The sequence below is a fragment of the Neolamprologus brichardi genome, chromosome 22 (genome assembly GCF_056152115.1).
Source record: "Neolamprologus brichardi isolate AB-2024 chromosome 22, ASM5615211v1, whole genome shotgun sequence".
Lineage (NCBI taxonomy): Eukaryota > Metazoa > Chordata > Actinopteri > Cichliformes > Cichlidae > Neolamprologus > Neolamprologus brichardi.
The window spans coordinates 12,614,103-12,628,837 of NC_142124.1; the positions used below are offsets into that span (position 1 = coordinate 12,614,103).

The 14,735-nt window shown below is 42.0% G+C and overlaps 1 protein-coding gene across 2 annotated transcripts in view; it reads right to left on the bottom strand.

Annotated features, from left to right (window-relative positions):
- Positions 1-4,856: 4,856 nt before the first annotated feature.
- The window catches only part of LOC102779055 (RNA binding motif, single stranded interacting protein), a 299,444-nt gene continuing 289,565 nt past the window's right edge, over positions 4,857-14,735 (bottom strand). The window contains exons 15-16 of one of the 2 annotated variants that reach the window (XM_035906432.2): positions 14,036-14,160; positions 4,857-12,037 (exon numbers count right to left, since the gene is read on the bottom strand). In XM_035906432.2, coding sequence (XP_035762325.1) covers positions 11,974-12,037; positions 14,036-14,160 — 189 coding nt within the window. In that variant the 3' untranslated portion in view covers positions 4,857-11,973. Of the gene's footprint in view, positions 12,042-14,035; positions 14,161-14,735 lie in introns of both variants that reach the window. The other variant, XM_006788037.2, reaches the window with a different exon arrangement.

Here is a 14,735-nt window from a genome sequence, read left to right on the forward strand (position 1 = left end):
GCTCTAACACGCCCCTTCACAATTCTTCAGCTTGTTAAAAACTAATCAGATAGTAAATAAACCGGTCGGCCAGCTCAGTGAAAACACAGCATCAACTTCAATCATGAGAATTTTATGTCCTTCCTTCCCCCCCCTGCTTGAGGAAACACATGTTTTCCTTCATGCTGACTTTTGATCTCAAGTTAACTCAGATGATGATTCTGGATTAATACCAATTTAATACGTTTCATTTGGCTGTCATTTCAGATTGATTATTGGACTGTGTTCCCCCCTCATTTGACTTGAAACTTAATTAGCTACTCAGTTATTATTGTAATATTATCACTATTTTTTTCCTGCTCCACCACATTAACTGCCAATTTTTCCGCAGTTCAAAAATTGAAAGGACACAAATACATCTGAAGCCTTCACATGTGACCTTTCAAATTACAGATGAAATCAAACGGGATTGGTTGCATACAGGTTAATGACAGAAAGAGGGGCGTTCACAGAGTGGGGTCTCTCATCGTATCCTCACTTAACACCTATTGTCCTCAGTTTATTGGGAGCAGAACCGGGCCCTTGACATAGACCCACAGCTGCACCACCTGGGGAACAATGCCTTCTGCGCAGCCCCCAGGATCTCCTGGGACACAATTGTTTAACTAATGTCAATTGAAAACTTCAATAGGCTTTGACTGCGCTCTCAAATCCTGCAACACAATGATAGTAATCCATCATGGGAATATTGAAATGGAGCTGCTGTCAGAATGAGTGTGTTGCCACATGGGATTCTATTGTGGATGAGGGGAAAGGTATCCATGTTTTTCATTTGTTCTGTTGGTTTGAGGAGCACATCTGGCAAAGACGTTTACACCTTGTTTAGAGCGGGATGTGATGAAGCTCTTTAAGTGGCCGAACAGCTTTAAACCTGCATTTGTCACTCGTTTTTGCAGCTTGGGGCAGAAGAAGCTACTTAATGACCTAATAAAGTTGATACCACCAAGACATGAGCAGGTGATTGCCTTTTTTGGACTTTCAGCATACATGAGCAACATTAGCATTCAGTTGGTTAGTTAATAGACAAAAGTCTCATAAATTTAAGCATAAAATGAAACGGCTATGTTCAGCAGCCAGTCGCTAACTGTCTGTGATTTAATGCTGGGTGGGTAGAGTGCAGTGTGTTTATTGAGTTGTTGCAGAAAACAGCTGTGTGGTGATGAGAGCACTGAGCGGGAACCGAAACAGTCGAGCCAAAATAACAATAAGCTGAAAAATGTGTCTCCAAGCTGAGAGGAAACACAGAGTCAGGTGGGAATCACCACTCGCTGATTACCAACAAATTAAATAACATAACAAATATGTCATTTGGCTGTTCTGCCCAAAGCTGTTACAGATGCTGCATGGGAAACGAAATCAGTAATGTTGTGGATAAGGCTGGACAGATATATAACTTGGTTAGGGAACGATGAGATAAAAAAATCGAATTCAAGTTTGGGGTCATGTATTTTGGACCTCTTTAATCGAGTGATTCTGTTGCTCTTGATAACTCAGCGTGAAACCACAGGTCCAAACAGCATAGTTCTTGTAGCTGTGAACATCAGTGTAGTAAGAAAAGTGAAACTGGTCCATCTTTCAGGTTGGAGTCCGGCCAGTAGTTTAGTCAGATAATCTAAATGAGCAATTCGCAGCCCTAAAAAATATATTAATGTTAGAAATAGCACAACTCTGATTGACAACACGATGCAGCATTTCCTTTTTTCACAGTCTTATTGCTGCTTTCTGTTTTTTTACTCATTTAGGTTGAGTCTCCATTAATAGCTTTCCTTTTAACACCTTACAGGCAGCTCTTTGTTTTTATTTCCCTGCCAATGGCAGGAAATCTAAAATACTTACATACAGAGGAGTTCATGGTTGGCTCACTGACTCAAAGATGTCCTGATCCTGTGGCTGTAAAACAAGCCCAAGTCATGACCCCTCCACCACCGTGCTTTGACAGTTGATATGAAGTGTTTGTGTTGTTATTCTGCATTATGTGGATTATGACCAAACAGCAAGTCATGGTTGTCTAATTTTGCTTTCATAAACGTTAACATTTACCATGGTAACTTAAGCCTGTAGAGTGTGAGATGTACCTTTTGAAGTTTTTGACGTTTCTCTGAGAGTTGTATGGTCTGACTTTGGGGGGAATTTTCTGGGACTTCCACTCCCCAGAAGACTGTGGCATTGTATTATTATTGTATTGTAACACATACTGAATGGTCCCGATCAGCAAACTGCCGAAACTTCTGCTTTTATAGAGGCAGACACATTTACTGATGATCAGTTAATCAAGTGGATTTGATCAGCTGCTACTTTCCTACTTACCTTCTATGGAAGCAGTGAGAGTGTGTGTCTGTACTCAGTTGTTCACAGGACTGCACAGAGCCCTGAATGGCACAGGAAATCAGTCTGAAAGTGCAGCAGCCTGCTGTCAGAGCTGGAGGTCAGGTAAAACATTTATGATTTTACCTTTAACCTGTCAATGCAGCCCCAGATCTCAACAGTTAAACTAGTAAATACAGACACGTTATGATCATAGTCGCTGGCTAAGTTGTGGTAAAATAATTAAGCTGTATCACTTTCAGCTCGTCTAAAACTATTACTATCCACTAATGCACCCCGAATCTAATAGAGCTTGGAGGTGTAAAAATCTGAATCTTGTATTCTTCACCTAATGAGATATCCATATTTAGTTTGGTGTAATGAGGCTTCCTGGCCCAGTGTTACTTTCACATATTTTCAGGATTATACAAAAAATCTCCCTCACAGCACACAATCTCCCTCTTGGGTATTATTTAGATTTTGGCCCAGCAGTGCAGATACTCCTTTCGGTTAATTATGTCTCTCTTAGTGGAGTCTATAATAATAATAAGGAAGCACCAGATGTGTTTGTTGGTGCTGATGATCACAGATTCCTACGAAATGCTTGCAGTGCACCTGGAAGCTCGGGATCATTAAAGGTCCCAATCAAGGCAATTTTGCTGAATTCTCCAGATCGATCGGGAATAAAATCCACTGCGTTCAACTAGCCGGAACCTGAAGCTTTACTACCCCGAGAGGTCTGTGCAGATCATTTGTTGGAGGCTGATTGATATCCTTTACAGCCAAAATAACAGTTACATCTAATTACTGGTGCTTGTTTTGTGCTGCGTGAGTCATGTTTATTACATCAGGACAATTTGGAAACTGCTGGGCTAGCAATCAAAGCGCCCTGATGAAGACATGCAGCAAAACAGAGCTTATTAAAGCCTTGCTTTGTTTCGCTGGCCGTCTTAATTAACATTACACCGGTTTTTCAACATTTCCATCCGATTGTGCCTGTATAAAGCAATCCTTCACACTGAAATGACACCTTGCTGTAATATAGATGTTTGCTGTACTGTTAAAAAAACCAAAACACATTCACTCTCTCATTCATACACCTGCTCTGGATAGATTCACCGCTGTCACAGTGATGCTCCTGCCTAGATTTACCATCAATTCCCATTATCGATTACAAATGTTGCACCCAGGAACCCTGAAAGGATTGTGTTTATCCTATATAAATGTGCATCAAACAATTTGTGGAGCATGTAGGGCATATAAATTGAACCCGCGTCCAGGCTCTTCCTTACTAATCACTGTATATATTCAGCAGATGTTTGATGACAAGGCTGGTTGTGTTGAGTACCCCCCACTGGAGATGTCCTTGATCTGTATCCAATGTTGTTGGTGTGTATGTGTGTGTGTTTAAAGAGCTGCGTTCTCCCTCCTCTGTGAAATATACACACAAGATAACATCTGTGTTGGTATGCTGCACCCTTGTGGTGCTCAGCTGCTACATCTCTATAAGTCCAGATAAGGAGGCTGCCTGGTTCCAGGGGAGTGAGATTCAATCTGTGGCGTTTCACTCGATAAAGGATCCCACTGCATTTGCCCAGATTTTACAGCCGTGTGGCGTGTGGCAGAGAAAAACCATGGCACCTCGGAGGGCTCGCTCAGAGAAGTTAAATGTTTTAAATTGCTGTAAATACACATCAACAGTTATCTCTGTTGAGCACTGAGATACTTCTGGATATTCAGAGGAAAGGTGGTAGGAAGGAAGGAAAGAAGGATGGGAGGACGCTGTATCTCCTGGGAGTTGAATCATGTGCATTAAGGTGCACACACACACACACACACACACACACACACACACACACACACACACACACACACACACACTCAATCCTAGCAAGTCAATTGTTCTTTATTAAGACATCCTTTGTCTTAGAGTGCCGGTCTTGTTGCCTTGATCTTGTAAAGACGTCTCAGGGAGCAGCTACTGTGCAGCGGCGGTATTGACAGTACAGGCGTCCTAGGAGTCGACAAGGACAGCAATTGATTGGGCCTAAATGAGAGTGAAGAGGAAGATTGATTGCCATCGATCCACTTCCTCTTCCAGCAGAATCCTCCATCTTTGATTATGACCACTTTACGTCCAATCAAGCGTATGGGAGCTGCGATGGTGGGGTGGGGTATGGGGATCCCATCGAGAGGTATTAGCTCCATTTGCGAAGGCTGTAATTATGAGAGGATGCGAGGGCCCAAGGTCAACACGCAGCAGGTGCCAACAGCCTGGTTCATAATGACAGGGCTTCCTCTTACTTCCCACTGCAATTTAGTCATATAGATAATAGGCTGTGGGGGAGATGGTGTATCCTGTGTATGTGTGTGTGTGTGTGTTCCTCGGAGGATACTCGCTGCATAATAAATGTTTCAGTAATGATGGCTTGAGGAGAGAGAAAAAGCTAGCTGTGATGAAACACAATCATTTGTGAAGCAGAGTGAAAGATAACTGCACTCTTTGATGATTTTTTTCCACATTTTTTTATTGAAAGCTTCATCAGAGAGAAAAAAACAACTCATAAAATCCAAATCCTAACATCCACAGATGTACAGATAATTTCTCCAAGTTCACACACACTGAGCAGCGTGTGCGAGGCGTGACTGTGTCCTCCTCGGCGCTGAAATGAAGAAAAGTGGAAGAAAAAACCCAAAACAAACCAAAAAAAAAAGAGAGAAAACTAATAATAAAAAAAAACAACACAAAATAAACCCCCAAAACAAATTAAAAACCGCTCTGCTGTCCTAATAAATAGTTCCTCTTTTTATCTGGTAAATGACTCCCGTGCCTAATGCACTCTCTGTGCTGTCTATCTTAACATATTCGGTTGGCCATTTCCTAGTGATCATTAGATTCTGGATTTCTCAGGGAGACGTTTGAACTCCGCGAGGGCTGTGCTGGCTGGCTGAGTGGCTGAGCTCCTGGGGTTGTGTGGCCAATCGATCAGCCCTCATCAAAGGTGGACCGAAGCATCAATTAAAAAGCACAGGGCCTCGCTCTTGCGGGGAGGGAGGGGGTTAGCTGGAGCAATTTTCCCACTGCATTATATGTTCGGAGAGAGTGTGTGTGTGTGTGCGCAAGTGTGTGATTATGCTGGTCTGTGATGACTTATTGAGCCACAGCTCTCCTTTACACTCTGTCTGTGAGAGTAACTCTGAACTACTGTTTTCCTAACACACAACAATCAATGAGCAATGGCTACGACTCCGTTCACGACGAATGAATCCACAAGAGCCTCGTGAAAACTGAGCGTGACATGTAATACATCTAATGAGTTTATTCCTTTGACAGTGCGGAAGCCACACTACATAAATGATTTTCTGGGGCAGATTTAAGGAAGGCGGCAGTGATTGTGAGTAATGGTGAGAAAGGGACGGATTGGGTTTAAAAAGAAAAAGTCCTCCGTAAAGGCAGTGAAATAAGCACCTCGCCATGAAAGACTTACACCGGAGAAAACCGGGATGTAGGTAACATCTCAAGATCTGCACTTCATTAGGTATCTCAAGCTCACAGAGGATCAGAGTCATCTTGTAGAGAGTGTGTGAACAGAAATCACACACCCTCTCTTTTTTTCCCCCACACTTTGCTCTGAACGTACAGTATTTTTTCATCTTCCTGCATCAAACAGAAGTTGGAAGAAAATGCTGAGCATCGGATTCGGGTTTCTTTAAGGGTTTCAGATGTGTGAGATTTAGATATGAGACAGAGGAATGTCTAAACACAAATTTAAGTTGTTCACATCATGATTGCAGAAACTTTACGACAACTTTTGTGGCACACTCGCAGCAACTGGTTATCCTCCTGACAGCTGAGTAGGGAAAAAAGAGGTGTAAAGAGCACCAGTAGGGCCCATAATCTGAAAAACAAGCCAGCATGGATATTACCCCTACAAACTGCTGTCCCTCCTCAGTGAGCAGGCATCACATTGGACTACAGTCCAGGGGCCTGTTTCACTAAAGCGATTTGTGAGAACCCAGATGGTAGGATTTGCAAATTATTGTTGCTTGCAAATTTTGATTCCAGCAGGACTCTCACATGCTCGTGCACCGAAGTAGCAGAGAAGGGAAAATGACATTGTCAAAACTTCTCTCAACAATGGACAATGCCTCCTTTTCTGGTCATAAGAGATCCCTCTTTCCTTCCATGTACTTTCTCATGATTAAATTTATTAAATATCTCAAAAGTAACACCCATTTTGCGCCATTTATCTGGGTCCAGGTCACGGGTGGCAGCAGTCTAAGCAGAGAGGCCCAGACCTCCCTCTCTGAAGCCACGTCCCTCGGCTCTTCTGGTGGAGCATGCATTCCCAAGCTAACCGATGCACATATTCCCCTCCTGTGCATCCCGGGCCTGCACCAGGGTCTCCACCCAGTGGCGTCCCAATTCCCAGGAGGCATCCTAATCAGATTTACTCCAGATGGATTCTTTTGAGATTATGGTGTCTTGTTCCAAATGGACGCCGGCACTTTAAAGCAGCCGTAACAGCGATGAACAGATTTCCGTCTAAAAGCTGAAAAGGACATACGGTGGCTATTGTGAACTTGAAGAAGAGGAAAGTCAAGTGTGTCAGCGAGGTACCGCACATCACACAGAAAACTTTAAATGATGAGTGGCTGTGTACAAAAAGGGAGGGAGGTGTTGGTGTGATGGACAAAGAAGAGGTGAGAATGTGCTCCTAATTAGCACGGGGGGTCGCATCGGTCACCTCCTACAGTCCTGTACGGGGAACACACCGCTGCATCGCGACAAAGAAACTTGAGGCTAGGGCCACTTTCTGCCTGGCAACAGGAGCTAACGATCAACCCCTCTTTTTCTTTTTACGCACCCACTTTCTTTCTGGGTATGGCTGGCTTCTGGTTTGTGCTGACACACGGGCTGAATGGGAGCAGTTTCTGCTCCTGCCTCCTTAAAATTGCAGGCATGCCCTCTGTACACTTCGGAGAAGGTATTCGTATTCTGAAAAGGTACATTATGCCATTGTGCTATTAAGAAAAAGCCATTTCTGTTTGTTGGGTAATCTTTCAGATCTATGTGAAATATTGGTACTGTGCACTAGTAGCAAACACCTGCCTTAACATCTTTTTCTTTCTTGAATTTCCATTAGCAAAATAGAACTGATATCCTTTTGTTGTGCATTTTTCCCCCCATAATCTCTTGGCTATTTGTAATCCCATTTCCCATAATGCCATTACTATTGAATCTCAGGCCATTTGTAGGACGCTCTGCTCTCTGATGTGCAACTCCTGCATTATGAGTCCTATTAAGCTTCAAAATGTCTCCTGTACTCTATAAAACAGCAGCTGTAAAAGTCTAGAGAACTCGGTTTTAGCTATGCTGTACTCATAACCTTGCTAAAGGTTGAAACACTAACACAAACAACTCTTCACATATACACCAGACACACAAAAACACACACTAGCTTAAAACTGGTAAAGTGTAGCAGCTCTGTTGTTTTGTCAGGACACTTAAAAACGAACAGCTGTGAACAGATGAGCAGCGTTGGCACGACGAGGGAACCCTAAAGCCCAACAGTGACTTGTTAGCAGTTGGAGGTGGAAGGGACTTGTTCCACGGGAGATAAGAGCAGATCGTAGCCTGAAGGCGAGCGAAAGCAGATGCTGAGTGGTAGATCAGATGAAAGGAAAGGCCCGATGTGTTAATGTGACTGGATAACAGTCAATGAGGGACAGCTCGAGTGACACGTCTGGCTTCTGATGTCCGTCGGTGGATGGAAGACAGGAATCTTCAGAGGGTGCTCGCGGTGCGACTGAGGGAAAATAAAAATATGGCTTTTACAGTGTAGTTCACTTCGGGAACTATTTTTTTGTGTCATCGAGTGGACAGGAGGCCGGTTAAGATCGAGCTGGCGGCCATGTGATCAACAGTGGCCGGCTCACCACAGAAAATCACAGATCGCAATGAAAGGCAGAAGCCCAAGACAGCTTCATCTTTAGCACCATAGAGTAGCGTTTCCTCAGCACAGCTTCTTTAACAAGCTCTTCCATGTGCTTTGCTTTATTAACAATTACACAGATGATTTGGAATTATTTGGAAGCTTTGTTTAAAAGGCACTCAATGTACAGTTTGATTGTTGCTTACGGAAAAAAAGGAAAACGAGAAATCATCGCGAATGATGACATACCGCAGTTCACTTTGCAACATGCACACTGCCAGGAGCACAGGATTTGAATGAGTCACATGAACTGCGAGTGCTCAATTGCAATTGTCACCAAACAAAAAGCTCCCTCTCTCTCCGCAAGAAAGGGGTCTTTTGAGGGACACTGGAGTGGATCCTATTGCCCCGGAGGGAGACAAATTGGGCCCGTCAAGCCTCATTGCGAGAGTGACTGAAATTGGTTTGTGGTTCTGCTTCTGCACCATCCAATAAAGAGAAGAAACCTCAGAGAGAGAGTGAGAGAGAGATAGCGTGAGAGACGGGGGTGGCGGTGTTGGTGGAAGAGGGAGAGGATGACAGCGAGGGGAAAATGAGAGCAAAGGAGGGTGGCTTGACCATGGCACATTAATGTTGCAAGCGAAGCCGCGGTTCTTTTTAGTGCTGCGGCACCACAGCCGGGGCCGAGCAGGGGAGGCCACGGGTGAGCAGAACACAGACGCACACAGCGTTCCTGACACACACAGGCTTTCTGTAATACGGGCAGAAATGACCCACAGGCAATTTCTCTGGGGACAATCCACAGAGATGAAGTCACTGAAAAAAAACCTCATGCGGCTCAGGGATGGAAAGACCGGATCAGACGAGACGGGGTTGTTTGTGCAACAAATTGGGACAACTAGGGGTGTAACTGACACTCAGTGGCGAGGTTGAGGAAGAAGCTGCCATCGACATCCTGTTATGGCTGGTGGGAAGCCTAGTTACTTCCCACAGGTGTGCTGACCTTCTACAAATGATCAGGAGGGATGTTCAAGACAAGCAGTCCTCTTCTTGCTTTTAAACTCCTTACCTCCATGCTTTGTTAGCGTCACAGTGATGGCAGGCGGTAGTGACAGCGGGCTTACTACACAAATAATACAAAAGCAAAGTGAATTGTTATTATATGTCCACAAAGTTAAATGTGGCTCAGAGGAATATTTCTTCATCAGTGTTCTTCTGCATGTCCAATTCAGGGCCGCGGTGGGGAGGGGCCAATCCCAGCTGTCACAGGATGAGAGGCGGGGACGTTGCAAGACTAAAGGTGTTATTTTTGTATAAAACAAATGAGATACAACAAGTGGTGCTGCAAGGTTTTCTGCTCCACGTACTGTTCAAGGCTAAGCTAAACTGCCGGGTGCTGACTAATCCAGCAAGATTCTAAACTTCTAAAGAAAGAAAATTGCGATAATTTTCCCAAAATGTCAAACTACTCAGTTAGGCTGCTGTAAACACAAGGAGAGTGCCATTAAGTGCCGTAAAGTTTATGCAATCATTACCAAAAGACTTCAGTTTTGTTCCTTTTGGGGAGCAATTTATGCACAATATGCAGCAAAGGTGACTCAGATGTTTTGAGCACATAAATATATTGAAAAGCGATCCACCTATGACATACTGATTAAACATGAGGTCAAACAGCAGCGGGGGGTGGGGGTGGCTTCCTGCTGAAGCTTAGTACACTGAGAAATGGCTGAGATAGTTATGGTTGAATTAAACAGATAAACAGAATGAAATTAGCTGGAAGCGATGCGTCGCGTCAACGACCACTTAGCAGACACAGCAACATTCCCCAGTCTGATTCCTAAAGTTTTCCCTGCAGGATTTGAGAGAGAGAGAGACAGAGGTGGGATGCACACACAGTGTGTGAAAGCATTACAGAAGAAGAAGAGATGAGACACACACAAGAGAAATTAAAAGACGGAAAGAGGACTTTTGATAAAACTGCCACGCAATTCAACACTGTCTGATGTGTGTGTCTGAGACGGCGTATGAGCGTTATCGATATGCGTGCGCGTGAGCGTGCGCGACAGCTTGGACAACTGTGAAAAGTGTTCTTAAACCCGGTTAAGAAGGATAGCAAGGACTGGTCCGGCCATTAAGGTAAAAAACAAAACCAAAAAAAAAGAAAAAATAATGAAAAAAAAAAAAGCAGAAAAAAACCCGACAACAACAGCAACAACAACATCAACATCAACATTAACATCATCAACAACAACAACATCAACAACAACAAAATCAAACAGAAAAATGAAAAGGAAAACAAAACAAAAGGAAACAATAAAACAAAAACTAAACTCTGGTTCAGAGTGTCTCTTCATCTTTGGTATAAAAATGGCCATCCATGGGCTGCATTTGATCCACAACTAGGAAAGACTACAGAAATTGTCAACAATTTCTTTCTATTGCTTTTGCACTGATTGGTTTAAACCATAAGCTCCTACTGAATCTAACGTTGTTGTTGTTTTTTTTTTGTTTTACTGCCAGAATTTTCTCTGTAGTTTTTTGTTTTCCTCCTGCTCATTTTATTTATTTTTTTCCTCCTTTTTTGTGAGTTTTTTTTTGCAGTGTGACAAGCAAAGCGGGCTAAAAACATCTTTAAAGCTCATAAAAAAGGTAAAATGTGGCAGATAAAAAGCACTAATGTCATCGACAGCAACGTTGCCATGTAAAATAATAATGACGATAAAAAACAAGTTCAGCATTTGCAGCAGACTGCATCCTGCAGGACTGCAGCATGTTTTCTTATGTTTACGTTTTCTTTTTTTTCCTCACTGTGAAAAATCTCTTCAAAGCTTCGCCCCCACCCACCCGACCACCCGCCCACCCAGAGTCTCCCACCCCCACGACAGACATTTGTTTACTTCTGACACTTAGTTACCTCTGACATAATAATTATCAAAGTTTTCTTCTAATGAAGAAAAGAAAAAAAAGCTCTTCTCTATTAAATCTGTACAGCTTATGTGATAGATTCTTTTTTTTCCTCTTTAGAACAATTCATCTACTGTCTTGCACCCTCCAAGTGGTCCAAGAGACTGTTTTTGTTAGCTTTTTTTTTTTTTTTCTTTTCCTCCCAACATGACGTCAGACTTAATCTCTGTAAAAAGTTTCTGGCGCCCTTCAAATTAAGGCCATGAAGATTCAAGAAAGAAAGGAGAAAAAAAAAACACCTTGTTTTTCGAATATATCTAGAAAACTAAGATTTAACACTAGAACATAAAAAGACAGAAAAGAAACTGTAGCTTAATATCTGAGGAAGACAATCTCTGTGTGTATCTCAAACTTGACTCCCCTTTTCTAATTACAAAATAAACTTCATCACCTACCTGCGCATTCAACCTTTTTTTTTTCTTTCGAATTTTCAATTTTATTCTTTTTTTGTAGTTTTTCTTTGTTTTGTTTCAATTCGTTGAGAATTTTCTTTGAGAAACTTTTCAAGCTTCAGCCCAGCCCCTTCAGGCAGGTTCCCAGACTAAACAAATTCACTTCTTTGCACTGTGCCCAGCAATTTTCCCCATCCCCTTCCTCTGCAATCTTTGCCTCCTTCTTGATTTTTTTTTCTTGTAGGCCAGGTAGGAAATGAAAAAAGTGTCTCTTTTTTTTTTTTTGGTGCCTGGGCAATCTGGAAGCAATCTCTTTTCTTCTCTCTTTCTCCTCACATTCACAGTGCAGCCACCTTCTGTCTCAAGGCAACGCTGTCACAGGAACATTCGCTCAGGCCGTTGCTATCTGATGAAAGAGGAGAAAACAGAAATACAGAGAGAAAGAGAGAGCGTGAGTGCGTCTGTGGGAGTGCGTCTGCAATCAAAGCACAATTTTACAAACGCAGCGAAGCAATAGAGCCGACGGCTGACAGCTCAGTCAGAACGCTGGAGCAAAATGATACGCGTTAAAGAGTTATGATCGGGGCAGAAAGCAAAAAAGTGACGAGCAAATGACAACGGCAGCCAGGAATAATCTGAATCATTATGTAATGCTACTACATTTCATAGTACTTTGCTTTTTTGATTTCTTTTTAAGGTCTCTATTAAGCCTCTGCTTCACTGCTTTTGTTATCACAAACAATCTAGGGAGACTATCTACTTGTGCCATTTAAAAACAAATTGTAAAAAAATAAAATAAAACCTGAGAAAGTGTACCGGATTATAAAACCCAAAATGACTGTTTACTTCCAGCCTATCTAGAAAAGACAATACCTGATAAATCAAAATCACTGATCGCTTGGATGATAAAAAGTAGTAACACCCTGCTCAACACGTCAAATGGTTCACTGCAAATCCCCCCCAATCTGGCTGAACTTAAAAAACAAACAAAAAAAACCCAAAACCTGGAGCAATCAGTTGCTTAATATTGTTTTAAGTCAATAAAGTTAATATTTAAATGGTGTGAGGAATAAAACATTTTAGTTTTTATGTTATGTGTTCTGTTTGATTATGATATACACTTATTAAGTCAAGACAAATAGTGTCAGTTAATAAAACCCAAGTACTGTAGTATCCATTACTCCATTAGAATTGACATAAGGCAGTCGGTGTAATTAACTAAAATTATTATTCATTGCTTTATCTTGGACAAAAAAACTTTAGACACTTTATATTTTAGTTCAAAATTAGCAGGACATCACTCTGCACATTACCAGCTGATAGTCAGTAACACAGCTTTGTGCTACAGCATTAAGGTAAATATAATCGTAATAGCAGAAATGTAAACAAATATACATCAGCTGAATAAGACAGATCATTATTTTAGCTAATCTTCATCATTTCCCTCTCCTTCCCAAACATGTCTGGATGCTACAATATTAAAGGCCAAGCATATCCTCCACAGACACACACGAGATAAATAAGTAGACGATATAAATGGTGATTACCTAATCTGCATGATGGTTAATTAAAATAATCAGTTTCATTAACTCAAAATGGGTGAAAATGTCATTTAAAGTATTTAATCAGCTTTAATTACTTTGAGCATTTGGGTTTATGTGCTGGATCAATACACACTCACTGGCCACTTTGTTAGGTACACCTGTTCATCTGCTTGTTAATGGAAATATCAGCCAATCGCATGGCAGCAGTTCATTGCATTTGGCCACTGAATTGCCTAAAGGGCTTACGAGAATGATAGAAGTAGAGAAAATATCCAGTGAGCAGCAGTTCTCTGGGTGAAAGCGCCTTGTTGATGCCAGAGGCCAGAGTTGAACAGCCAGACTGCTCTGATAGGAAGGCAACAGCAACTCAAATAACTGATTGTTACAACCAAGGTATGCAAGAGGAGCATCTCCGAATGCGCAACATGTCGAACCTGCTACAGCGCCAGAAGACCTCGCCAGGTGTTACACCTGTTAACTAACAACAGGAAACTGAGGCGACTGTTTGCACAGGCTGGCCAAAATCAGACAAGAGAAGATTGGAAAAATGTTTCCTGGTACAACAACAAGAAATAAGGGATCCATCATGTCTGTATCAGTGGCTCAGGCTGCTGGTGGTGTAATGGTGTGGGGGATCCTTATTGTTTGGAACTAATGAAGTGGCTGGTGTGTGTGTGTGTGTATATATATATATATATATATATATATATATATATATATGTATGTATAGTCATATATAATGCCATTTCAAAAGCTTGAATTTTAAAAATAAGATTATATATTAAGAAAAAACTTAATGAAGAGAGATTTTGATGCATACAAAAGGTTAGCAGAAACTGTCTCCTGCTGGACGTACTTGGACTGGTATGAGTAAGCAGGAACATGGTCAGTAGCACTGTCCACCTGGATCTGTTGCTGCTGGCCAGCCACGTCCTGTGATGAAGGAGCCACTGTCTGGGGTGAAGCGTCTGTCACCACTCCCTGGACACACACACAGACACACACGCATAGACACAGGTGGAAACATGTAAGCTTGGAAGAAGACAAGTATGCGGCTGTATCTAGTAAACTTCTCCTTCTGTCTACTCTGTGTTTACATTTGCGGTGTCGCATGCCTGTCTGTCTTGGAAAAGGGACAATTCTTCTGTTGCTTTTCTGCTGCTTATGAGGTTTGTCTTATTTGTTTTCTGTAAAAGGATTTTTTGGTGCAGTTTCATCACAGAAATCAAGAGTCTAAAGATAGCGAATATCTTTCCCGCAGACGTAATACAGACAATTTGATTTGACTTGACATAAAAGTATACCAAAGAGCATTTTTTTGTTTATTCACTTCTCAAACTGACAGACCCTATGGCAGCTCCATCCACTCTAAACACATAACTTCATTTAAAGTAAAGAGTTCTTCCATCCGAAGAAGCCAATATACGTTGAGAAGGATTACACACGCTGTAGAAGTGCGGCCGACGTTTGCTTCGTGCACTACAACAAAAAATAAAAGGAGCATTTTTATTCTAAGAAGAGCAATACCGAGGAGGCTAAACAATAAAAAAGATGCA